Source organism: Suricata suricatta, chromosome 4 (assembly GCF_006229205.1).
Source record: "Suricata suricatta isolate VVHF042 chromosome 4, meerkat_22Aug2017_6uvM2_HiC, whole genome shotgun sequence".
NCBI classification, from domain to species: domain Eukaryota; kingdom Metazoa; phylum Chordata; class Mammalia; order Carnivora; family Herpestidae; genus Suricata; species Suricata suricatta.
Genome location: NC_043703.1, coordinates 89,021,770 through 89,048,033, shown reverse-complemented (window position 1 = coordinate 89,048,033; position 26,264 = coordinate 89,021,770). Strand labels below are relative to the sequence as shown.

General features: G+C 40.1%; 1 protein-coding gene across 10 annotated transcripts in view; it reads left to right on the top strand.

Annotated features, from left to right (window-relative positions):
- The window catches only part of VWA3B (von Willebrand factor A domain containing 3B), a 201,411-nt gene that overhangs the window by 4,374 nt on the left and 170,773 nt on the right, over window positions 1-26,264 (top strand). For 7 of the 10 annotated variants that reach the window (XM_029937205.1, XM_029937207.1, XM_029937206.1 and 4 more), the window contains exons 2-7: window positions 1,327-1,554; window positions 14,708-14,802; window positions 16,142-16,180; window positions 16,771-17,021; window positions 19,223-19,382; window positions 25,841-26,010. In XM_029937205.1, the coding sequence (XP_029793065.1) occupies window positions 1,359-1,554; window positions 14,708-14,802; window positions 16,142-16,180; window positions 16,771-17,021; window positions 19,223-19,382; window positions 25,841-26,010 (911 nt within the window). In that variant the 5' untranslated portion in view covers window positions 1,327-1,358. The remainder of the gene's footprint in view (window positions 1-1,326; window positions 1,555-14,707; window positions 14,803-16,141; window positions 16,181-16,770; window positions 17,022-19,222; window positions 19,383-25,840; window positions 26,011-26,264) is intronic. The other 3 variants (XM_029937213.1, XM_029937211.1, XM_029937210.1) reach the window with 2 other exon arrangements.

The following is a 26,264-nucleotide window of genomic DNA, read 5'->3' as shown; positions in this document are numbered from 1 at the left end:
AGATCATGACCTGAGCTTAACCGACTGAGCCACCCAGGTGCCCCTGTCCAACAGATTTCTGTTTTGCAGTCAAATGCTCTACCCCTGAGCTATACCCCCACCTTCCAATGGATTTCCGTATTTGACTGATTTTTCATATTGTAGCAGAGACTTGAAAGGACTGTGTTGGGAGTTTTAGAAATGGGAAAAGGGAATATTTCTGTTGTTGAAGTTTTATAGTCCAGGGAACAAATTTATATGTGTTTCACACTCTTGGTTCAGGGGAAAGAAGACCTTTCTCTTTCTCCAAGTTAATCAGCCCTGCCTGAAGTTGTAGTGAGTTATGGTGAGAGGGTTAAGGCTGCATTACGGTCTGGCCACTCCTTTCCTCTTGTGTACACTAGCTATATTTACGCGGGTCTAGATAAGTTTAATATGTAGCATATTACCTTGAGTCCAGTTGGTCCCAGAACGTGATTCAGAATTTTTAAGTCCAGCTTTAAAATACAACATTTGGAAAGTGAATCCATGTATTCTAGCTGGGCTGAGCTATAATCTGGTTCCCACACTGTTAGTAGCTCCCAGTTAGACTCTCCACTTACAGAACAGGGATGTTTCCTCTCAGGGTTTTACCCTCTTTATCCTCTTTGGAAGTAAAACATCAGGTGCAATTATAATTGGAATACTGATGTGTAATGAAGGTTCAGGAGGAAATGTTTATTTTTCCAAAATGGAAGACCTTTGCATTTTTTCTGATTATGAAAGTAAATCTTCTTTCAGAAATGTTTAAATAATGTAAAACTTTAAACGATTTGGAAAAGGCAAAAACTACACATTTCCATCACACAGATAAAACTACTATAAACTGTTGGGGTGCCTGGGTGACTCAGTTAAGCATCTGACTTCGGCTCAGGTCATGATCTCATGGTTCCTGGGTTCAAGTCCCACGTCAGGCTCTGTGCTGACAGCTCAGAGCCTGGAGCCTGTCTTCGTATTCTCTCTCTCTCTCTCTCTCTCTGACCCTCCTCTGCTCACGCTGTCTCTCTCTCTCTCAAAAATAAATAAAAACATTAAAAAAAACTATAAACTGTTGACATTTACCTTTCTAGGTGTTCTTCTGTGTGTATAGGGGTATGGATGGGTGGATATTGAATTTTACGGATACATTTTAGCAATATATACATAGGAATCTTTGTTGGCAAATATATGTGTATATTAAAATTTTTAACCAGTAGATAGAATTCCTCTTAATGGTCATACTGTAATTTACTTAAAACCAGTCCTCTGTTGATGTTAGATTGTTTCCAAGTCTTCAGGAAGTCTGATTTTTCATGCTTGCTCTTATAGGAGGTCTCTGTGGTTTAGATCCCAATTCTGAGATGGAGCTGTCAGATTCATCTTCCACCATCTCTGAGCAGCAGCTGCAGGGGCAAGAGGGACTAAGCAACCCCCAGACAGACTTGGCCGGGCAGAGTCTCATCTCATCCGAAGAATGGCTTCAACTGCATGGGCTTAAGAACAACAAATTGACCTTGAAACAGATTTTGTCACAGATTGGATTCCCACATAGTGAAGGTACAGTACTCACAAAGCAGTGTCGGTTGGGAACCCAACCACACGCTTCTGAGCTTGTTCTGATCTCACATCCTTATTGGTAAAAAATGTTTGTGCATGGATCTCCAATATGTTTGTTATATAGATGTATGATTATCAGCCCACTTATTAAAATTAGTAATGCTGAGTTTCCTTCTTTGCCCTTTTAAAGATGAGTAAAAAATAAATAGAAGATATGCAAAAATAAGTAGAGTTATGCATACCCCAGCAGATGTCTTTTTCATCCCTTGGGATATGCAGACCCCTTCAGGATGCTGTTGATTAAGAGAATAGCTGTGTGTGGTTTCAGGGAGAACATACTGTTTTCCTGTCATAGGATGTCTTATGTGATATGATGGTCCAGTGTTTTTATTTTTATTTTATTTATTTATTTATTTAATTTTTTTTTTTACCCCAGAGGGGGCCGCAGTGGCCGTGGGGGGAGCGCCGCTGCTGCCACCCCCTGGTCCAGTGTTTTTAAATACATTGGTTAGAAATTTGGTCCTGAACTCCCAGTAGTACAGCTTTCCAAACAGGGAGTATGGAAATGGGTGAGGGTGTGTTTTGTTTTTGCTTTTGTTTCTTTTTTTCTTTTAATTTTTAATTTTATTTTAGAGCTAAAATATGAGCAAGGGAAAGGGACAGAGGGAGAGAATAAGAAGAGCTTTTACATCTTTGGTTAGGTTCATTCCTAGGTATTTTATGGTATTTCATGCAATTGTGAATGGGATCAGTTTCTTGATTCCTCTTTTTGTTGCTTCATTATTGGTGTATAAAAATGCAACTGATTTCTGTACATGAATTTTGTAGCCTGCAACTTTGCTGAATTCATTGATCAGTTCTAGAAGGCTTCTGGTGGAGTTGGTCAGGTTTTCCATGTAGAGTTTCATGTCATTGGCGAAAAGTGAAAGTCTGACTTCTTCTTTGCCGATTCTGATGCCTTATATTTCCTTTTGTTGTCTGATTGCTGATGCTAGGACTTCCAGCACTATGTTAAACAATAGTGGTGAGAGTGGACATCCTTGTTGTGTTCCTGATCCCAGGGGGAGGCTCTCAGTTTTTCCCTATTGAGGATAATATTGGCTGTGGGCTTTTTATAAATTGCTTTTATAATGTTTAAGTAAGTTCTTTCTATCCTGACTTTCTCAAGGGTTTTTAATAGGAAGGATGCTGTATTTTGTGAAATGCTTTTTCTGCATCTATTGACAGGATCATATGGTTTTTATCTTTTCTTTTGTTAGTGTGATGTATCACATTGATGGATTTGTGAATATCGAACCAGCCCTGTAACCCAGGAATGAATCCCACTTGATCATGATGGATAATTTTTTTTATGTGCTGTTGAATTCGATTTGCTAGTATCTTGTTGAGTATTTTTGCATCTGTATTCATTAAAGATATTGGCCTGTAGTTCTCTTTTTTTGCTGGGTCTCTGTCTGGTTTGGGAATCAAAGTGATGCTGACTTCATAGAATGAGTTTGGAAGTTTTCTTTCTATTTCTATTTTTTGGAATAGCTTGAGAAGGATGCATGTTAACTCTGCTTTAAATGTGTGGTAGAATTCCCCTGGGAAGCCATCTGGCCCTGGGCTCTTATTCTTTGGGAGATATTTGATAACTGATTCGATTTCTTCACTGGTTATGGGTCTGTTCAGATTTTATATCTCTTCCTGTTTGAAATTTGGTAGTGCATGTGTGTTTGGTAGTGCATGAAATTTGGTAGTGCATGTGTCCATTTCTACTAGATTGTCCAGTTTGTTGGCATATAATTTTTCATAGTAATCTCTGATGATTGCTTGTATTTCTGAGAGATCAGTTGTAATAGATCCATTTACATTCATGATTTTTATCTATTTGGGTGCTGTCTCTTTTCTTTCTGAGGAGCCCAGCTAGAGGTTTATCAATTTTATTTTTTTCAAAAAACAACTCTTGGTTTCATTGATCTGTTCAACTGTGTTTTTTGTTTTTCTGTTTTTGTGTTTTTGGTTTTTGGATTCTATATTGTTTATTTCTGCTCTGATCTTTATTATTTCTCTTCTTCTGCTGGGTTTGGGGTGCTCTTGCTGCTCCCCTCCTAGTTTCCTTAGGTGTGCTGTTAGACTTTGAATTTGTACTTTTTCTAGTTTGTTGAAATAGGCCTGGATTGCAATATACTTTCCTCTTAGAACTGTCTTTGCTGCGTCCCAGAGAGTTTGGATTGTTGTGTTTTCATTTTCATTTGTTTCCATATATTTTTAAATTTCTTCTCCAATTGCCTGATTGGCCCAATCATTCTTCAGTAGGATGGTTTTTAACCTCCACATTTTTGGAGATTTTCCAGACTTTTTCCTGTGGTTGATTTCAAGTTTCATAGCATTAAAAGACCTGTGTGATGAAAACTATAGAAAGCTTATGAAAGAGATTGAAGACACAAAGAAATGGAAAAACATTTTTCATGAATCAGAAGAATAAACATTGTTAAAATGTCAGTATTACTCAAAGCAATCTACACATTCAGTGCAATCCCAATCAAAATTGCACCAGCATTCTTTTCAAAACTGGAACAAACTATCATAAAATTCATAAAGAACCACAAAAAACTCCAAATAGCCAAAGTAATATTGAAGAAAAAAACCGAAATGGGAGCATCACAATCCCAGAATTTATCCTCTACTACAAAGCTGTCATCATCAAGACATTATGATATTGGCACAAAAACAGACACCTAGACCAATGGAATAGATAGAGAACCCAGAACTGGGCCCACAAATATATGGCCAATTAATCTTTGACAAAGCAGGAAAGAGTATCAAATGGAAAAAAGACTGCCTCTTTAACAGGAGGTGCTGGGAGAGCTGGACAGCAACATGCAGAAGAATGAAACTAGACCACTCTGTTACACCATACACAAAAATAACCTCAAAATGGATGAAGGACCTGAATGTGAGACAGGAAACCATAAAAACATAGAGGAGAAAGCAGGAAATTGCCTCCTTGACCTCAGTTGCAGCAGTTTCCTGCTAGACACATCCCCAAAGGCAAGGGAATCAAGAACAAAAATTAATTATTGGGACCTCATCACGATAAAAAGCTTCTGCACTGCAAAGGAGACAGTCAAAAAAACTAATAGGCAACCAACAGAATGGGAACAGATAGTTGTAAATGGCATATCAGAGAAAGGGCTAGTATCCAAAATCTACAAGGAACTCACCAAACTCCACACCCAAAAAACAAATAACCCAGTGAAGAAATGGGCAGAAAACATAAATAGACACTTCTCCAAGGAGGACATCCAGGTGGCCAACAGGAACATGAAACGATGCTCAGCATCACTCATCATCAGGGAAATATAAATCAAAACCACACTGAGATACCACCTCATTCCAGTCAGAGTGGCTAAAATGAACAAATCAAGAGACTATAGATGCTGGCGAGGATGTGGAGAAACGGGCAGGTACCCTTCTACACTGTTGGTGGGAATGTAAACTCGTGCAGCCACTCTGGAAAACAGTGTGGAGTTTCCTCAAAAAACTATCAGTAGAACTCTCCTATGACCCAGCAATAGCACTGCTTGGGATCTCCCCAAGGGATACAAGAGTGCTGATGCATAGGGGCACATGTACCCCAGTGTTCATAGAAGCACTTTCAACAATAGCCAAATTATAGAAAGAGCCTAAATGTTTATCAACTGATGAATGGATCAAGAAGATGTGGTTTATATATACAATGGAATACTACATGGCAATGAGAAAGAATGAAATCTGGCCATTTGTAGCAATGTGGATGGACCTTGAATGTGTCATGCTAAGCAAAATAAATCAGGCAGAGAAGGACAGATACCATGTTTTCACTCATAGGTCTAACAAGAGAAACCTAACAGAGGACCATGAAAGGGAAAGCGGGGAAAAGAGTTAGGGAGATGGAGTGAGGCAAAGCATGAGAGACTCTTGAATACTGAAAACAAACTGAGGGCTGAAGAGGGAGGGGGGAAGGGGAAGGGGGGTGATGGTGATGGAGGAGGGCACTTGTGGGAAACTGCGCTGGGTGTTATATGGAAACCAAGATATAGATTCCACAGTCAGCTCAGAGCCCAACGTAGGACCCGATTCCATGAACCTGGGATCATGACCTGAGCTGAAATCAAGAGTCAGATGCTCAACCAACAACCACCCAGGAGCCCTGCTTTCGTTTATTTTCTCATGACTTATTGATTTTAGTTGCTACTGAAATATAGGGCCCAGGGGACCAGGGATACACAATGTCTTAACAGCATGTGAGATAGCCCACCCAGCAGGAGTGTCCTGTCCAACATGTGAGTAACACGCTGTTTGAGGAACACTCCTTCAATCAGGGTAATTTCCATTACTTGGATTTTACTCAGTAATTCTGAATTAGCAATTAATTAATTAATTAAGCCTAAATTTATTGAGTGGTCAATAGTACTGTGTTTTTGAGATTTTTCACTAGTTCCCTTGTCAGCTTTGTCCCATACTTGTGATAAAAAAGGTGTAGGGGGTGTGGTTGTTATGGACTGATCTGGAGGTCCATTCGAATGGCAAAGACTCTATGCTCTTCAGAGCTCAGGCTGTGCATTCTTATTTATCCTTCTGTAAGGGGTGGTACAGCCAGCCCATACCTTCTAAATCCCTTTTGGTGGTTTGGGGGAGGGGCTGCCAGAGACAGGGTCTGTGGGATTCCTACATAAGGGAACAAACGGAAAGTTTTATCTTGTATTTTGAATAATTATAATTCAGTCATTACTATTAGCGAAAATAGTAGTTCTGTATATTTTGTCAAGGATTTTTCAATCTAAGGTCATGGAAGATACTGCTCTGTGATTTTCTTTTAATGCCCTTGTAAGGCTATGGCATCAGGATTATGCTGGCCTCATAAAATGATTTCAAAGTATTCCCTTCCTCTGTATGTTCTGATGGTACTTTTATATGAGTGGTACAGTTTCTTCTTAAATGTTTGATGGAACTCACCAGTGAAACTTACCTGAGCCTGAAGTTTTGTTTATAGGAAAAGTTGGACAAGAATTGCATTTCTGTGATAGACATAGGGCTATTCAGATTTTCTGTTTCATCATGCCGATTTTGGAAAGTTTTGTTTTTCAAGGAGTTTGCTTCATCAGTGTTTTCTAATATATTGACAAAACATGTTTCATAATATTCCCTTAACATTTTTTTAATACCTGCAGAATCTATAGTAATGTCTTCTCTTTCATTTCAGATATCATTTGTGTTTTTTCTCACTTCTTTCTTTTTTTTTTTAAACTTTTTTTTTAATGTTTTTTATTTATTTTTGAGAGACAGAGAGAGGCAGCTTGAGCAGGGGAGGGTCAGAGTGAGAGGGAGATACACAGTCCGAAGCAGGCTCCAGGCTCTGAGCTGTCAGCACAGAGCCCGATGCGGGGCTCGAACCCACGAACTGTGAGATCATGACCTGAGCCGAATCCAGAGGCTTAACTGACTGAGCCACCCAGGCGCCCCTCTCACTTCTTTCTTGATAAGTCTTTGTTAGCAGCATATTATAACTCTTTTCAAAGAAGCAAATTTTGGCATTTTTTCCCCTATTCTTTGTTTTCAATTGCATTGATACCTGCTTTGCTCTTTATTATTTATTTCTATCGACTTACTTTGAGGTTAATTTGCACTCTTTTTTCTAGCTTAACGTGGAGACTTAGGTAATAGATTTTAAGCCTATCTTCTTTTTTCATATAGTCATTTAAAATTCCTCTAAGGATTGCTTTAGCTGAATCCAAATCTTGATAGATATTATTTTCATTGTTTTTGAGTTCAGAATATTTTTTCTGTGACTTTATTCTTTGATTTGTTTTTAAAAGAAATGTTTAATTTGCAATTATTTTAAGATTTTTAAAGGTGTCTTGTTATCTAATTTACTTCTATATATGTCAGAAAACATAATAAGACTTTCATCTTTTGAAATGTACTGAGATTTGTTTTATGGTGCACATTTTATACATACTTGAAAAGAATGTGTATTCTGCAGTTGTTAGGTAGTATTTATAAATGTTAATTTCTTTGAGGTGGTTGACTTTATTGTGTTATAGCGATGTGCTGTGTTTTCAGAGATATTTTTGCCTAGTGGCTTTGTCCGTTTCTTAGTTCTCAGTTTTTATTCATGTAGTTTGAACTTCTAATACACATACCGGTTTAGGAGTGTCATATCTTTCTGATGAATTGACAAATTTTAATAATTTTTAAGTGTCCTATCTCAGATGATAGTCCTCATTTTGAGATTTACTTTGATATTGATATAACCCTGCAGCTTTCTTAGGCTTCATTTGTACGTGGCCTATGTTTACAGTCTTTAACTTTCAAGCTATCTGTTGTCTCTAAATCTTCCATTTAAATTTCAATAGGCTTTTTATGTCTGCCTTTTTGTATTTTGTTTTCAGTGGTTGTTCTAGTGATTATATTTTTAACTCACTATGGTATGTCAAAAATTAGCTTTGTACTACATTATGTAAGATGTAAGAAGCTTGCAACACTTACCCCTCACTCCTCTCCTTGGTATTATTGTTTTAATATAGTTTACTTTTTTATACATCATAAACCTCACAAGCTAGTGTTATAATTATTGCCTTAAAAAGTCACTTGTCATTGAAAGAAACTGAGTGGAAAAAAATAACATTTTGCATCTGCATATTTGCTATTTATAATATTCGTGCTTCCTAGAAGTTCCATCTGGTATTTGTTCCTAAAGAATTTGTTTGAAGCATTTGTAGTGCAGGTCTGTTGGTGACAGAGTTTCTCAGTTTTTGTTCATCTGATACTGTTTTATTTCACCTTCTCTCCTTTTTTGGAAGGTTGGTTGGTTGGTACTTTTCATTCTGAAATACTGATAACTTTATGGGAAGTTGCAAAGATGATATAGACAGATCCCAAGTACCCTTCACCTAGTTTCTCCTAATGGTTATATCTTACAAAGTTACACTATAATATCAAATCCAGGAGTTTGACATTGATGCACTGTGTGTGAATAATTCTATGTAATTTTACCACTTGTGTAGATTTGTGAAACCATCACCACGATCAAGATACAGAACTGTTACCACAAAGATCTCCCTTGTGCTCACCCATTATAGTCATATATACACTGTAACCCCCAACATCCTTAACTCCCAACAACCGCCGGTCTGTTTTCTATCTCTAATTTTCTCATCTAGAGAATGTTTACATAAATGGAATCATGTAGTATGTGACCTTTTGAAATTTTTCACTTGGTATTATTTCTTTGAGATCCATCCAAGTTCTTGCATGTAGCAATGGTTTGTTTCTTCTTATTGCAGTTGTATTCCAGGGTCTGAATGTACCGCTGTTTGGTTAGCCAGTCACCATTAAAAGGCATCTGCATGGGTTCCAGTTTGGGGCCGTTACAAATCAGTCTGCTGTGAACAATTGTTTACAGGTTTTTGTGTGACCGTCAGTTCTCATTTCTCTGGGATAAATGCCCAGGAATGCAACTGCTACATGGTATGTTAAGTGTGTGTTGTTTTCTTTAGTTTAGTTTTATTTTGTTTTGTTAAGAAACTGCCCAACTTTTTCCAGGGTGGCTGTGCTATTCACTTCAGTAATATATGAGGGAGACAGTTTCTCCACCTCATCACCAGCATTTGATATTGTCACAATTTAAAAGTTTTAGCTGTTCATGGCAATTAAGGAGTGCACTTGTCCTGATGAGCACAGGGTGATGTATGGAAGTGTTCAATCACTACATTGTACACCTGAAACTAATATTACACTATGTGTTAACTGACTGGAATTTAAATAAAAACAAAAAAATAAGTTTTAGCCGTTCTGATAGTCATGTAGTGATATTTCATTGTGGTTTTAGTCTGTATTTTCCTAATGTCTAGCTTGTTGAACATATTTTCATGTTGCTTATTTGCTGTATATCATCTTTGGCAAAATAAATGTTTCTTCATGTCTTTTGGTCATTTTCTAATTAGGTTTTTTAATGTTGAGTTTTGAGAGTTTATATATTCTAGAAAGGAGTCCTCTGTTCACATACACAGCTTGCAGGTGTATTTTCCTAGTCTGTAGCTTATCTTTTCATCCTCTTAACAGTGTTTCTCAGAACAGAAGTTTTTAATTTTGGTGATTTTTTTTTTGATTTGTTGATTTTTTTCATGTATGGATCTTGATGATTCTCAAAGTTTTCTCCTATTTTTGTTTTTACTGAAAGTTTCATGGTTTTACATCTTACGTTTAGTCCATGATCAGTTTGAGTTACTTTCTATAGAAGTTTCATTTTTGGACTATGGATATCATCGCTCCAGCACCTTTATTTAAAATCAAATAAAAGGCTTTTGCACAGTGAAGGACAATAAAAAGGTTTTCAATAAAAAGACAACCTACTGAAAGAGAGAAGACTTTTGCAAATAGTATATCCAGTAAAGGGTTAATATCCAAAATATATAAAGAACTTACACAACTCAACACCAAAAGATGCTCTAAACAACCTGATTTAAAAATTGGCAGAGGACTCGAATAGACATTTTTCCAAAGAAGACATACAAATGGCCAACAGACACATGTTCAACATCACTCATCATCAGGGAAATGCAAGTCAAAACCAAATAAAATATCACTTCACACCTGTTTGGATGACTAAAATAAAAAGAAAATGCAAAAAATAACAAGTGTTGGTGAGGATGTGGAGAAAAAGCAATCCTTGTACACTGGTGGTGTGAATGTAAATTAGTAGAGCCACTGTGGAAAACAGTATGGAGGTTCCTCTAGAAATTAAAAATAGAAATACTATATGACCCAGCAATTCCACAACTGTGTATTTAACCAAAGAAAAGGAAAACCTTAATTTGAAAGGGTATTTACACTCCTATGTTTATGGGGACATTATTTACAACAGCCAAGATATGGGAGCAACGTAAGTGTTGACCAGTAGACAAATGGATAAGGAAGATGTGGTATATGTATACAATGGACTATTATGCCACCATAAAAAGGATTTGATCTTGCCATTTGTAAAACCATGGATAGACCTAGAGGGTATTATAGGTAAAATAACTAAGACTGAGAAAGATAAACACCATATGATTTCACTCATGTGGAATCTGAAAAGCAAAACAAATGAATAAACAAAAAGCAGAATCAGACCAATGCATGTTGGTTGTCAGAGTTGGGATGGGTGGGGAACACAGGAGTCCAGTTATGGAATGAATAAGTCATGGGAATAAACCGTACAGCAAAGGGAACAATGATATTGTAATAGTGTTGTGTAGTGACATATTGTAGCTACACCTGTAGTGAGCATACTGCATATTGTACTGAGAGGTTGAATTACTGTGTTACCTGAAACCAATGAAACACTGTATGTCAGCTCTACTAAACTAAAATAATAAAAGACTGTCCTTCCTTTTTTGAATTGCTTTTACATCTTTGTTAAAAATTGATTGTTTTGTGTGGGGCTATTTCTGGGTTCTCTGTTTTGTTTTATTTGTCCACATGTCTCTCTATCACTACACACAGTCTAGATTTCTATAACCATGTAATGTCCTGAAATTGGGAAGACTGATTCTTCCACTTTATTCTTTTTCAAAATTGTTTTAGCTACTCTAATTTATTTGCCTTTTCATATGGATTTTGGGATAACAATATCTAGGTCTACAAAAATATTGCTGGGATTTTGATAGGAATTGCATTAAACTTGTATATCAGTTTAAAAAAATTAAATGCTTGTTTATTTTTGAGAGAGAGAGAGAGAGACAGGGCACGAGCGAGTGCACGTGTGCAACAGGGAAGAGACAGTGAGAGAGAGACACACAGAATCCGAAACAGGCTCCAGGCTTTGAGCTGTCAGCACAGAGCCCAATGAGGGACTTGAACTCACGAACTGTGAGGTCATGACCTAAGCTGAAGTTGGACTCTTAACTGACTGAGCCACCCAGGCGCCCCAGCCCTGTGTATCAATTTAAGTAGAATCGACTTCTTTACTATGTTGGGTCTTCTAGTCCATGAATGTGGACTATCTTTCCATCTATTTACATCTTTTATTTATTTCATCAGCTATTATAATTTTCAGTATATAAGTCTCGCATATGTTTTGTATTTCATTTTTCTAAGCAACTGTAAATGATACTGTGTTTTTAATTTTGGTTTCCATGTGTTCATTGCTAGTATAAAGAAATATGGCTGATTTTTTTAATGTTGATCTTCTGTACTGTGACCTTACTGAAATCACTAATTCTAAGAATTTTTTCATTGCTCTTGATTCCTTGGGATTTCTAAGTAGACCATCATGTCCTCTCCAAATAGGGAAAGTTTTCATTTTTCCTTTGTGATCTATATGCCTTGTATTTCCTTGTCTTAACCATGTTCTGGCTAGAACTTTCAGTGCTATGTTGAACAGTAGTAGTGAGAGTAGCATCCTTGTCTCACATCAGGTCTTAGAGGAAAGCTTTCAATCTTTGACCATTAAGTATAATACTAGCTTTAGGTTTTTTATAGAATTAAAATCAAGTTGAGAAAGTTTCCTTATATTCCTAATGTGTTGGGAGTTTTTATCATGAATGGATGTTGAATTTTGTCATATGCTTTTTCTGTGTCTATTGAAAGGATCATGTGCTTTTAGTCCTCTTCCCTAGCCTATTAATTTGGTTGATTATATTGATTGGTTTTTGAATAGTGAACCAATATAGCTAATACATTTTTGCAAATGTAATCAGGAAGGATATTGGTCTATAGTTATCTTTTTTTATACTGCCTTTCTCTGGTTTTGGTAGCACGGTAATATTGGCTTAATAGAATGAGTTCCCTTGTCTTCTCTTTTCTGGAGAATATTGTATAGAACTTTAATTACTTCTTGTGTGCTTGGTAGAGTTCTCCAGAGAACCTATCCAGGCCTGGGGATTTCTGGTTGAGAAGTTTTTGATTTCAAATTCATTTCCTTTTTAGGTATAGGGCTAGTCAAATGGTCTATTTCATATTAAGAAAGTTGTGGTAGTTGTGTTTTTTGTGGAATTCACTTCATCTGAGTTGTCTAATATATGTGTGTGGAGTTGGTGATAGTATTCCATTATTCTTTTGGTGCCTGAAGGGTCTTTAGCAATACTCTCTGTGTCATTCTTAATATTAATAATTCATGTCTTCTCTCCCTTTATCTTTGTCAATTTTATTAAACTTATTACAATACCAGCTTTTTATTTAATTGATTTTCTTTGTTGTTTTTCTGTGTTCAATTTTCTTGATTTCTGTTTTCTTCTTTATTATGCATTTCCTTCTACTTGTTTTGGATTTGTTTTGCTATTTTAGTATCTTCAAATGGGAACTTAGATTATTGATTTGAGACATTGTCTCTCTTGATGCTATAAATTTCCCTCTTGGCAGTGCTTCGGCTGTGTTCCTCACATTTTTATATGTTGTATTATCATTTTCATTCAGTTTAAAGTATTTTTTATTTCAGTTGTACTTCTTTGATTTATGGTTTTATTAGAAGCATGTTATTTTTGAAAAGTTTGGAGATTTTTCTTGTTATCTTTTTGTTACTCATTTCTTGTTTGTTTCCATTGTGGACAGAGAGCATATTCTATGTGCTTTTAGTTCTTTTAAATTTTGGTGGTTTTTTTTTTTAATAGCTATGGCTATGCTTTGTCTTGGTATATATTCTGTGCTGAAAAAAGAATGTGTGTTCTTTTGTTATGTAGATTTTTCTGTAAATGTCAATTAGATCTTGTTTTTGATGGTGTTGAGTATCCTTGATGATTTTCTGTCTAGTTATTTTATCAGTTGCTGAGAGAGTAGTATTGAAATCTCCAATTATAATTGTGGTTTTGCCTCTTTTTCCTTTCAGTTCCATCAATTTTTGCTTAAGGTATTTGCAGTCTGTTGTTTGGGGCATACACATTTAGGATTGCTATGTCTTCCTGTCTTCCTGGTGGGTTGACACTTTTATAATTATATAATGTTCCACTGTATCCCTAGCAATATTCTTTGCTCTGTAGTTTACTTTTGTGATATTAATATAGCTAGTCAGGTTTCTTCTCATTAATACTTAAATGACATCTTTTTTTCATTCTTATACTTTTAGCTTATATATGTCATTATATTTGAAGCAAGTTTCTTATAGGCACCTTATTGTTGGGTCATTTTTTAAAATCCTCTTTGCCTATCTTTTTCTCTCTCTTTTTAAATTTATTGTTTTTATTTTATTTCTAACATAGTTAACATACATACAGTGTTCTATTAGTTTCAGGCCTATAATCTAGTGATTTAAAAATTCCATACATTACCCAGGGCTCATCATGACAAGTGCCCTCCTTAATCCCCATCACCTATTTTGCCCATTCCCTCCCCCCGCCTCTGATAATCACCAGTTTGTTATCTATAGTTAAGAGTCTGTTTCTTGGTTTCTCTCTGTTTTGTTTCTCATTTGTTTTGTTTTTTAAATTCCACATATAAGTGAAATCATACAGTATTCAGTCATAAAGAAGAATGAAATCTTGCCATTTGCAAAGGCTAGATAGACCCAGAGTATAATGTTAGGTGAAATAAGTCAGTCAGAGACAGCTAGTCACTATCATTTAATTGTTGTTCTCAGCTATTTGCAGTTAATGTACTTATTAATTTGTTACAGCTGTGTTTAGACTGTGCTTTAAATTATTTTTTAATGTTTGTTTATTTTTGAGAGAGAGTTGAAGTGTGAGTGGGGGAGGGGCAGAGAGAAAGGGAGACACTGAATCTGAAGCAGGCTCCAGGCTCTAAGCTGTCAGCACAGAGCCCAATGTGAGGCTCAAACTCATAAACCACAAGACCATGACCTGAAGTGAAGTTGGACACTGAACCGACTGAGCCACCCAGGCGCCCCTAGACTGTGCCTTTTGACCTCTACCTTTGTCATTCTGGATGAAAGAACCTGGAAACCAAGAAACAAACTTTATTTTTCCTCCCCATTCATTTGTGCACTAAAGGGTTATGCATGTCATCAATAGTTCTGTTGATGATGATTAATATCATAGCACCTAGAAACACTTCATTATTTAGGACAGAATACCAAGCATCACAGATTTTTGATGTCACTGGGGATGAAATTTGAATGGTGTCAAAAACATTTTGAAATAAAAATAAGAAACACAGATAATGCACTGTTTTGAATGCTTTTCTTTATAAAATATAGATTATGTGACTTCTCTGGGGAGACTTGTGGCTTCCCGATATGCGGATGGCCTGTTTCCACAGCTCTACAGACCCGAAGATGGCAGAGTATACAATGTAAGTTGGAGTTTTCTTGATGGATAGGCCCTGTGACACGCTTCTTAGGTCTGGGAGTGGCCTGTGTGGAGAGGCTCACACTGTTTCCTATCCCTGTAGTGGAGCCCAGGCCTTATCACGCCTGGAGGCTTTCTTCTGGCCATGCGGAAAATGATGAAAGTTATGGTTAGGGCTGGGAAGAGAAGCACTTGACCTGTTAGAGATGAGTGCATGAAGCTCTTGACCAGAAAGTGAAAACCTTCGCATATCAAAGTACTTTGTTTTGCCTTGAAAATAAAGAAGGTGTAGTATGACAGAGGTTAGCAGACAGGCAAGAGTAGCTGCTGTTACCTGACAAATGCACTGGGAACAGAGGGCTACTTTTAGAGCTAGAGGTTTTATAGCAAGCAGCGCCTCTTACTGGAGTCCTTAATTCTGGCAATTCAACATGTGTCTGGCCCTGAGAATACCCTGGTCCTCCACAAGGAGCTCACAAAAACTCATATCCCATATCTCATCACAGATATTTGTTCATGTCAGTGAGTGGGGGAGAGGAGCAGAGGGAGAGGGAGAGAGAGAGAATCCCAGGCAGGCTTCATCCTCAGTGCAGAGTCAGATGCAGGGCTCGATCTCACGACCCTGGGATCAGGACCTGAGCTGAAATCAAGAGTCAGACGCTCAACCAACTGAGCCACCGAGGAACCCCTGTTATTTCTTAATATTTAGAAAAGTTTATATCACTTTTTGAACTTAGCCTGGTTCTAGGCAATAATATCTATAGAATCCTGAGTTTGGCATGCTAAATATATTTTTTGTCTGAACCACATGGAAATCAGTACACAACTATTGAAAACATCCGTCTTTGGCATCTGACCACCTCTGCAGCCCCTGTGACGTGGTGCCACCCTGGTTTCTGTATTGTGGTAGAAACTTCAGTAAGTGCTGTGAATGCTGGTGAGAGATTTAGGAATTTTGCCCTAAGGAGTCATGGAAAGTGGTGCTGGAGCTTGAGGAATAAGCTGGAGAGACACAGGGGATAGAGAAGGAAAACAGTTTAAGGCAGAGGGAACAACACAAGCCAAAGCATGAAAATGTGGAATTGCATGGTGTGTTCAGAAAACACATTTTTCTTAACAATTTAGATATTTAATGGGGGTGTTCTCAGGGTTGTTAAAGTTAAAAATAAGTACTAGATCTTTCAAAATTTGATTCTTCACAGAATAGGGCACATTTTTTTCTTACTCCTTTTCTATGTCTCCTACCTCCCTACACAGGCCTTGCACAGTTGTGCCTGGTCTGTGTGAATGATCATTTATTTGTGTCTACAAGAAATTGCCTACAGGCATCTGTCACCTTTCAGGCACAGCTTCTGCAGGTGTTTGGTGATCCAGTGAGCCAGGTACGGGGGAGCGTGGCCTGGGCGACAGAGGGTACAGGGCGCAGGTTGTGAGTAGGAGGATGAGTCACTGGGGTGCATGCCTTAGAGGAAGCCAGGCAGATGTGCTGGCAGGTCTAGAAGCATCCTCAGAAATATTTTTGTCATGTTGTCCTTAGGAAAACTTTTCAGTGAGACTTACTTTCTTCCATCTGCCTTTGCTGATCTCTTATTTCTTCTACCAAATTCCTTGCAAGTTCTTTTCTTCTACCTAATTTCTTAAAATGCCCCCTGCACATTTTCTGGTAAAGATAATTCTGTAACTATAAAGATAAAATATAATTTAGAAACACGTTTAAAGAAAAGTGTTATATTTTGGATGGATCACATCATCATCATTTCTTCTGTGGGGAATCATCCGAAGGTTTTTCACTTGAAATTTGGAACACTTCCTTCTGGATTATATGAGGTTTAGAGGATCATGTACAGAATTGTTACTAATGTCCAGTTCCTGATGCAGAGGCCATGACTCAGTGGGCCCTGCTGTTCCTCTCTGCAGTAGTTCTGGTGTGTTTCTGTTCTGTATTTTTGTTTTTGCTTTGATTTTCATTAAGTTGACAGCTAAATCCGAACTGATCTGTCAGTTTGTGGAACATTTAACACATGCTGTGGAGAGCTACAAGCAGCGGATGGACTGGCTCACCAGCAGAAGCCGGCAGATTTTTGGTGTCATCTTGGAACAGAGCATCACCATAGTGCTGGATTTTGGCGGCATGCTGGAGGAGGAGCTTAATCTGTGCCAAGACGCTCTAATAATGGTCCTCCAGGAGCAGGTGGCTCACATAACCAAGTTTAATCTCATACGGTGAGTTCCCATAAAAAGAGGATATTTCAGTGAAACTTCATAAGTACCTTCCATTTATTCAGAGTTAAATAACATAGCTTACATAGTCATGAGGAGGGAGGAGGTCTTATCTTGTCATTTCCTAGAATACGTAATTCCAGCAGAAGACCCACAGTTGAAACTTTGATCTGCTTTGCATGTGGCATCTTCGTTTTCAGATGAGAAAGGATTTAGAAACCAACATTTCATCAATACATAGCAAGGTCAAAATAGAAGAATAGGAATTTTATTGAGTATATATTTAAGGCCATAAAAGTCCTTTAAGTCATTTTAGATTTTAGCTTGAATAATGAATTCAACCTTGTCACAAATATCACTTTTTTCAGACTGAGCTTGTGCCTCTTCTGTCAGTTGACCCTCTTATATCAGACCAATAGGTGGCCAGCTTTATAGAATTTCTCATATTTCAAAGTTTTCACAACCAATTATTTACGGATTCTTGGATTCAAGAGTATTTGGGCTCTAAGGCCAACTTTTCATGTGGAACAGGGGCTGTACCTCTCTGATTGGAAAAATCTGGATGAAGGAGATCTACCTAACTGAGTTTTTCTTTAAAATAAAATATTTTCAGCTAAACAGATAACATTTTGGGGGATGCTGACTAATTGTGTCCTATCCCAGATGCCTATTTCTATGAGAGATGTATTACTGCAGGAATTGAGCCTTAAGTTTGCAACGCTTTAACTTTTTCGAAATGTATGCTGTAGCATGTAGGCCACTCAGCCAGATTTCTACCCAGAGGAGCCACACAGAGGTGATACATGTATGAGGCAACCTCTGTCTCTGAAGGTGCGCTGTGAGGAACAGATCAGGCTGATTCATTAATTCATGATTCATATAAATCTTATAATTATGAATGCATGTATGATTCATATAATGTGTTCAATTTATAAACACAGAGATAAATAAATTCAAAGTTGTTTTTTTTTTAAAGAGAGAACGGGGGTGGGGTGGGGAGAGAATCCCAAGCAGGCTCCATGCTGTCAGCACAAAGCCTGATGCACGGCTTGAACCCGTGAACCATGAGATCATGACTGGAGCCCAAATCAAGAGTCGAATGCTTAAATGACTGAGCCACTCAGGCACCCCAGAGAGAAATAAATTCAAATGGCTAATCTTTCTTGGGGGGAATTCCATCACTTTTTTTCTAAGTCCAAACTAAATGGTTTAATCACATGTTCCCAGGATTTAAAAACGAATGTTCTTCTAAACTCAATACTATTTTTGATCCAGAAGAAGTAACTTTTATGAATTCAGAACAATGAAAAAAATGTCTTAAAAGAATTAGAAATAAAATTCTAGAGTAATAAAGTTGTTGCTGATTTGTAAGTCTTAATGCTGTGAGTTCTTATGAATTTACTATTAATTGAAGATAGTTGTAAATAAAACTGCCTGTTTATGAAAATAACTCCCTCAATAATTTGAACACAGTTGTTAACGTTTACATTTTTGAGATTAAAACATTTTTTAAAATTAATTAATTAATTAATTGTTTTGAGAGACAGAGAGACAGCGCAAGCAGGGGAGGGTCAGAGAGAGAGGGAGATACAGAATCTGAAGCAGGCTCCAGGCTCTGAGCTGTCAGCACAGAGCCTGAAGCGGGGCTCGAACCCACAATCATGAGATCATGACCTGAGCTGAAGCCGGACGCTTAACCGACTGAGACACCCAGGCACCCCCATTTTTGAGATTTTTAAATGTTTATTTATTTTTGAGAGAGAGAGAGAGAAACAGAGACAGAGGATGAGCAGGGGAGGGGCAGAGAGAGAGGGAGACAGAATCCAAAGCAGCCTCCAGGCTCTGAGCTGTCAGCACAGAGCCCCACACAGGGCTAGAACCCACAAACCACAAGATCATGACCTGAGCAGAAGTCAGACGCTTAACTGACTGAGCCACGCCAGTGTCCCCGTATTTGAGATTTTTTTTAATCCTCCCGTACACATTGTTCTATCTAGTCAGTACAGCTTATGGAAGATAATGGTGCTTTGCAAACCGATCTCAAGCAGCTTGCCTGTTTTGTTGGTAACTTTCAGAGGGCTGCAGACTATGTGTTCTTTCCTTCAGCTCTGGTGTTAAGTGGTTTGTTGTTCAGAGCTGTGGGCCTGAGGGCTGATAGCTATGTTGCCCACTGCCGCGTGACAGCCCCATGTGATTCCTTTCAGGGTTTCTCAGGAGCCTGTGAAATGGCAGGAAAAAGCTGCTCCTGTGACAGGACAGTCCATAGCCGCTGCCATCAGCTGGGTTGAAAAACTGCCCTTTGAGCTGGCTGTGAGCCCTGCTAGCCGCCTGGACGCTCTGCTGGAAGCTGGACAAGACAGATCGGTAAGTGTGCATCCATGGTGGGCTTTGGGTCATGTGGGAGGTTTCACGTTTCTTTTTCTACACCCAGTATCCTTATACTGCCTTTCACCTGATCTTGGCCCTCCCAGCAGCATCGCAGCAGCATCACTGGCATTGAGGAGTCCCATAACTCTTAATCCTGTTCACCTCTGAATTTGGAACCCATTGAGAAATAGGCGATAGGCCCCAGGTGGGGATCAAAGTAGCAGCTTTGGTGATGGCTGAGCGCAACCAACCAAAGTGAGACTCCCTAGTGCTGCCCCCTGAGCCTTGCAGGCTTCCCTCTGAGTGATCAGGGTGCAGGCTAGGCCCTTAGTTAGCCAGTGCCAGCAGAGCCACGTGCTGCTCAGAGCCACTGAGCACTGAGAAAGGACAGGGAGGTAGGCATCATTGTGCATCTTTAATATTTTAATTTTGCTCTTGCTCTCCTGACAGATAAATCAGTCCATCTCTAATGGGGAAGAGAGGTTGGAAAACTTCATAGAACCCTGAGATAGAGGAAATAGATTTCCCCACATCTGTGTTCTGAGTCTTTCCCAGGCCCTCTTCTTCACAAATGGTCTGTTATGCAGATGAGTCATCCATTTCTTAATGTTAATGCATTTGCACATGCTTTTTGATAGGACCCTTTGGACGTAAAGCTTTACCTAGAAGTGCTGGAATAGTGGTAGTTTATATTCTTTTAGCCACAAGGGTATGAGTTTTTGTGAGTGATTCTGAGGATGGGATCTGAAGAGCAGTGGCAAGTTAGTGGGAAAGGACTCTGGGGTCCTTCGGACAGCCCCACTCCCTAGGTAGGGATAGATCTGCCTTCCTTTGGGATACAGATACTCAGTTAGTACTTACTGATTAGTATTAATACATAATTACTCCCTCTGCTCTAGACTCCCAGTGATTCTGTAGATTCAAGCTTTGCTCTGCTATATTAAGAAGCCTTTTCTTGGGCAAGGAGGCCATGTGCTGGCACCTTGAAAAGATAACCACCAGTGGTAACCAGACTATGTTCACTGATACTGAGGATGATGGTTTGATATTGGAAATGCGTTGTTTTTCCTTTCGAAGCCAGAGGAACAAATGGTTCCCATTAAAGAACAGAATACAAGCTACTTTGTTCTTTGGCCTTTCAAGTTTGTTTTAACATCTGTAAAGCTTCACTTGTCTGGACACTATAATAAGGATTCAAGAAATGGAACATTTCACAAGATCTAGGATGCACACAGGGGTGTTCTGTTTCTTTGTGCACCTGGCTTCCTCAGTCATAGCAGACTCTGGTGAGCTGCCATGACTTGAAGATTTCCCAGTGACCTTGATTTTATATTTTACTTCCCTGTGGTTTGTGTTTCTTTCTCAGGCTCATCCCAGCCCAGGAAACATGGCACAATTTAGTGGGTTCCAGGGAAGTCCTATGGAAGAGTAAGAACCCAGAAAGAGGTTAACAGGCACTGATTATCAAATGCCACTTGAAAACTCTTAAGAAGAGACTGTGGAATATGGAAAATACAAAACAGATTCAGACCACTGTAATCCTTTCTCCTAGAAATTCTACCTGGATGTGGTCTGTGGGAAAATTCTAGTAACTATAACTGCCTCATATATAAAAATGCCATTCCCTCTGTTTTGTGAGATATGTAGGATTTGTAGAGATATGTAGATTTGTAGAGATATGTTTTGTGAGATATGTAGGGTGGGGAAAGGAATGGATTTCCCTTACTGGTTGCTCCTCTGACTTGTGCCCCTCATTGTGCCTACCCCAGTGAGTTCCAAATTGACCCATGTAGCTGTAGTTTTCTCTGAATAGAAAACATGTAAGGCTTAAGAAACCCTTTGAACAGTAAAGCCTGCTGATGATAACCTGTGTTGGGTTAGCATCTCCTATGAGTGAGTCCTGAGAAGAACCGAGAGAGTGAGGATTGTCTTGTCTTCAAAGATTAACACAGAAGTTGGGTTTTGGTATCAGGTCCACTTGAGGAGGAAGGGCTGACTGATGTGCTTGGTGAGTGTGAAGGAGGATAATCAGAGGCTACTGGCCTCCTCTAGGACCCGGCTTTGTACCCATAGTTGGACCAGAAGACTGAACAGGCAGGGCTGACTGAGGGTGAGCCTTTGACTCCAGCAGAGCCAGGCAGTGTGGAGGCTACTTAACCCCAGCTCTGATGGCAGTACATGGAGAGCACTGTTGAAGTACTCTTGTATTCTGTGCAAAAGGGCCTGGCTCATGGGAAGGCAGCCTGTGGGGTACTGAGGAAATATTTGGCAGTTTAGAGGGGCTGCATGGTCCTCAGAGCCCAAGTGTGCAATCCAGCCCAGGGTTTCTGCTCTGCAGCATCCCATGGTCTCAGAATGCATCTTTGGGAAGTTGGTAGCTTCCTTGGCCTTAATGAAGGGGAGTGTTGCTCTAGGAGGCCCTGGAATGCCTGCTGATCAAGGATGTGAGGGGTCGTTAGGAAAGAGAAGGCTGATTATCCGAAGCCCTGATTCACAGCTGCCTAACAAGGATAACTGAGAAAGCTTTGCTTCTACTCTCAGCAGAAGGCTACCTGCCCAAAAGGCATCTGTGTTTCTCTTTGTGTTCTCTCAGCTGATAGGCACACATTTGTTTATTTAAAAAAAAAATCCCATTCACTGGAAGACTGAGTGAGTGAATTAGAGACAGACCCACATGATTCCATAAGGAGACTTCAGCGCTGGACAGTAAACTGAAGGGCTGACCACACCAATCACGAGCTTGGCAGTGAGTCAGACAGGCATCAGATCTTTCCACCTTTGTCCATAGAGATCGCAGTGCCTGGCAAGGGCTTGATAGATACTTGTTGTACATTGAAGGAATGGGAAAGAAGTAATGTTGATAATTTTGAAGTTGGGGCAAGATGTGCATCCAAAAAATTCCCATTCACTATGCTGTGGTACAGATTTGAGTATTTAAATTGAAGGGTCATGGTTTGTGTGGGACCAGGCAGGTGAATTTCCTGACTCTTGTGTAACAAGGCTGTTGGGGATAGTAGGTAGGGGAGAAAGGGACTCAGTAGCCTGGGACTCCAGAAAGTTGGTGGTGGTCAAGGGTGTTCACAGAGATTGGAGAACTGAGCTGGGTTAATATCAAGAGAGCAGTCACCACCATGGAGGGATCAGAAAATCAAAATGAGCTGAATCAGGAAAGAACCCCCCCAGGTACAGGGAAGCTCTGGAGGTCAGATCCAAGGTCTGAAGTTGGTCAAAACTGTTGAAACGGTTAAAATTTTATGAGGGAGATGAGAAGTTTGCTCTATCTCTGGTTGCTGTTTTCTGGTTGACTTTCATTTGACTTTTATTCTCACGGAGCGGAGATTTTTAAACCCAGAGGCTTCCGACAAGCTATAGCAGAGGACAGTCAGGGTAGAAGCAGCCACTGCCAGTCTGGTTCTTCTTTTCTCCCAAACCTGTGCCTGAGAAGATGTCAAGGCTTCCTTGGCTAGGCAGAATGCAGGTTGCCGTGCAAAGCCGTGGAACAAATGGCCCAGGCAGAATAAGATATTCCAAGTGCAAACAGATGTTTTGCCCTATTTTCTGTAGTGTAAAAGTGGCAAGAGTTTTGACTCACAGTAAAGTAGTTGAATGGAACCCAAACTATTTTCTGTATCTTGTGCTATCAAATTCAGAGCAGATTAGCATTTAGGGAAATGCTGGTCAGTGAGAAGGCCATGCCTGGTCCTGGCTTGTCATCCTCAAGACTGGCCCTGGCTCTAAGAAGCTCCGAGGTGCTGGGCAAGGGGAGAGGATTCCAATGAAGACGGTTCCCTTGAGCCATACAACCTCACCCAGTTTCTGGGCAGTGATGGTGATTTCTTGGGCTGGGAGCCTTGAATGGTGTGGGAGCCAAGGAAGTGAAAACAGTGCCTCTCTCTGGTCACCTTCCTGTCCTATGATCTTGCATGCACAGTTCTGAGGTTCACATTCATCCTTAAGAGGTGACCAGCCCTGCCACGATGAGCCAACAGAATAAAGTGCTTGAAAGCAAAGGCAGAAGCTCGTATGGGGGTCAGGGAGCTAGATTTACTAGCTGTAAGACCAGGTCAGTTTACCTGTCCAGACCTCAGTTTCTTCACCTGTAAACTGGTTGTGATAACAAGAATTCATTTTCCACAGGAGTATTGTGAGTGTTGAATAAAATAATGTGTGTTGGCTTATCATCCCAAAGAGCAAATGACCCCATTGCCATTTCACTTTAAAAGAAGTTTTGCCAATTTGCAGGGGGATGGGGCTAGGTAGCATATTTGTCTTCTTCTTCTTTTTTTTGTTTTCCTCAGTGTCATTATGGGAGTGGAAAGGAGAGGCAGGAAGGTAGTGGTAGGAGGTGACTAAGAGTGGGACAGGTGGTCTCGCTGTAGAGCATGTCCCAGGAAATATGGATCCTGCATGGATAATCAAACACCTAGGCAATTAAGAAACGGAGCAATGAACTTGATGAATAGTGAATAACCCCATAACCTGAGTAAAGGAAAGGAAATCCTGACTCACTGCTGGCTACAGCAATTTTTAGCTTGATGAAATCTCAAAGGAAAAACATTTTTGCACAAGGATTTCAGACTCTTGGGTTCTTGCCAGAGCAGAGAAGCTGAGTTTGCATGACGTGCAACAGCGACGCATGGTCAGAAGCTGCTGACAGACCCCCTGGAGATGTTTGCCCTCACCCACCTTATTTGTTGAACTAACAAATCCTAGAGAATAATCCCAAGACTCCTCTCTGGGGCCATGTGTGACTTTAGATCCTTAAGTGAGGTTGAACCTGTCCTCGTGCTAAACTTGGACCCCGACCCAGCCAGAACACTACTAACAGTGCTGCTGAGGGAGCCTATATAGCCCATCTGGCACAATGTAATGTGTGACACTGGGGGAAAAGGGAAAGAGAATGCATTTGCTGGAAGGATAATACTAGCTGCCTAACAAGGAATGTGGAGAACACTGTTTTTTCCTTCTTTTAAATTTTTTTTTCTCTCTCTCAGTGACTGGCTGAAAGCAGTGTATGGTTTGCTCAGTCTTTACTTCCTGTTAGGTCCTTTTTAAAATCGTAGTTTTAAAGGCCTGAGAGAAGGAGTCATGGGTGTGGGAGCACCATGGGAGAAAGGCTGTCGCTGGAGTAGCCTGCTGTCAGCTCCCTCTCTGGCTGTGGCCTCTCTCCCAGCTGGGGCCCTCTGCCACCACTGCAGACATGGTGGCCCAGCCCGCTGGGGAGCTGACCATAAGTCCTCTTCGTAAGTGCCAGGTGGTTTTGAGTCCTAGGTCTGAAGTCAAATTGAGGCACCTAACTATCACAGGGCTTTGTGATTAGAGCAGAGAAAGGCTCAGGAGTCCTAAGGGGATGGTGACATGAATTTGTCCCTTCAAACCCAATTCATTTTCTGGGGTGTCTTCCCCAGTTATCCATGGAGACAATCCATGGAGGTGTGTTAGGGACAGGTTCAGATGATATGTGTTGTTGGCTTTTAACTCTCTGAAATGTATACATGCATAAGTGGAAGTCATCCTTGTTTAAACTCGGTCACAAGGGATACTGCATTACCTCCTTTGTATAAGTGAAGAAACGGAAGTTCTATCACTTGCCCAAGTTCATAGAACTCATCAGTTCTCATTAGTTCTCATTGCCCTCCCTCATTAGCAGAGAGGGCAGACACTGCAGGAGGCAGAATCTGCGGGAAGAGCAAGAGCAGTGTGGTTGAGGTCGGGTGGGACCTGGTCACAGGGCCCCCCTGGGTGGATTTCATGTGTCTCTAAATTAAGCAGGGAGCACTTTGGGATTGCTTCCTTCATAGATGAGGTGTACATCTCCCGTATCTCTTGTTGAAAGTTGGGGGGGGTGTGGTGGGGCTCCTGACATGGGTTTATTCATTCTCTCGTTCTCTTCAGGGCCTGGCAGGGTAGTGCAAGTCAAGGCCCAGTGCTGCATGAAGTCAGGACCGCCTCACCTCCCAGGCATGTGTTTCCTTGCGAGATGAGAGCAGAGCATGAACCCAGTGGGAAGATGCCCTCCTTCACCCATTCTGCCTCAGACTGAGGATAGATGAGTCTGTATTGTAGAATTCTGGCACCACCATGGGAGATGGTTAATAAGTTTCCTGCCCACAGTGGCTGTGCCAATTCCTTCATGTTGAAAACAGCCACTCCTGACCTGTCGACCGTATCTGGGGGCTTAGTAGAAGCTATTCTCCACATTGGGCAATCATAACCTTCTCATGCAGTACCGTGACCGAGACCGTGACCATGGCCAATAGACCTTCTCATCAGGCCTTGAATATCTCACTTCCTGACTTGGCCCCCAAATGTCCTCACAAAACTTGGACCAGTGCTGCTACTCCTGCTGTCCCCCACTGTCCCAAGGCAGTTTTGTAGAAAGTATATTGCCAGTGAGTTCAGTGCAAGGCTGGAGCATATCAGGGAGATAAACTGTCAGTACTACTGTCTTGCAGATGGAATCCATTTACTACTTTGTGGTGGGAGACGTTCCTGAGCAAACCAAGGTGCTTCTCCTTCAGAGGACTTCGGAGATCCCATGTCCTGTCTGCACAGTGTCCTTCAATGCTAGAGGAGAAGGCACTATCATGTTTTTAAAGGATCTGAGTGCCAAGACCCACAGCAGGTAGGCAGAAAACATGCTCTAAAGTGACAGTGGGTGAGCTGCCTGCTTCCGCAAGGTCAGCAGTGGTTTTCCTAACCGGTCTGTTCCTACGTTCTCCTCTTTCCAGTGGTCTTTAGTCTCCATGGCCTTTTCTTTTCTACCCTATATTAATATCTTGCCTTGTTATTTTCTGTAATTCTGATGCTTTGACATCAGGGGTCCTTGCTGCCCCTGGAGAGACCGCTCCTTCCAAGGCTAGCTAATTCCTAGAGAGT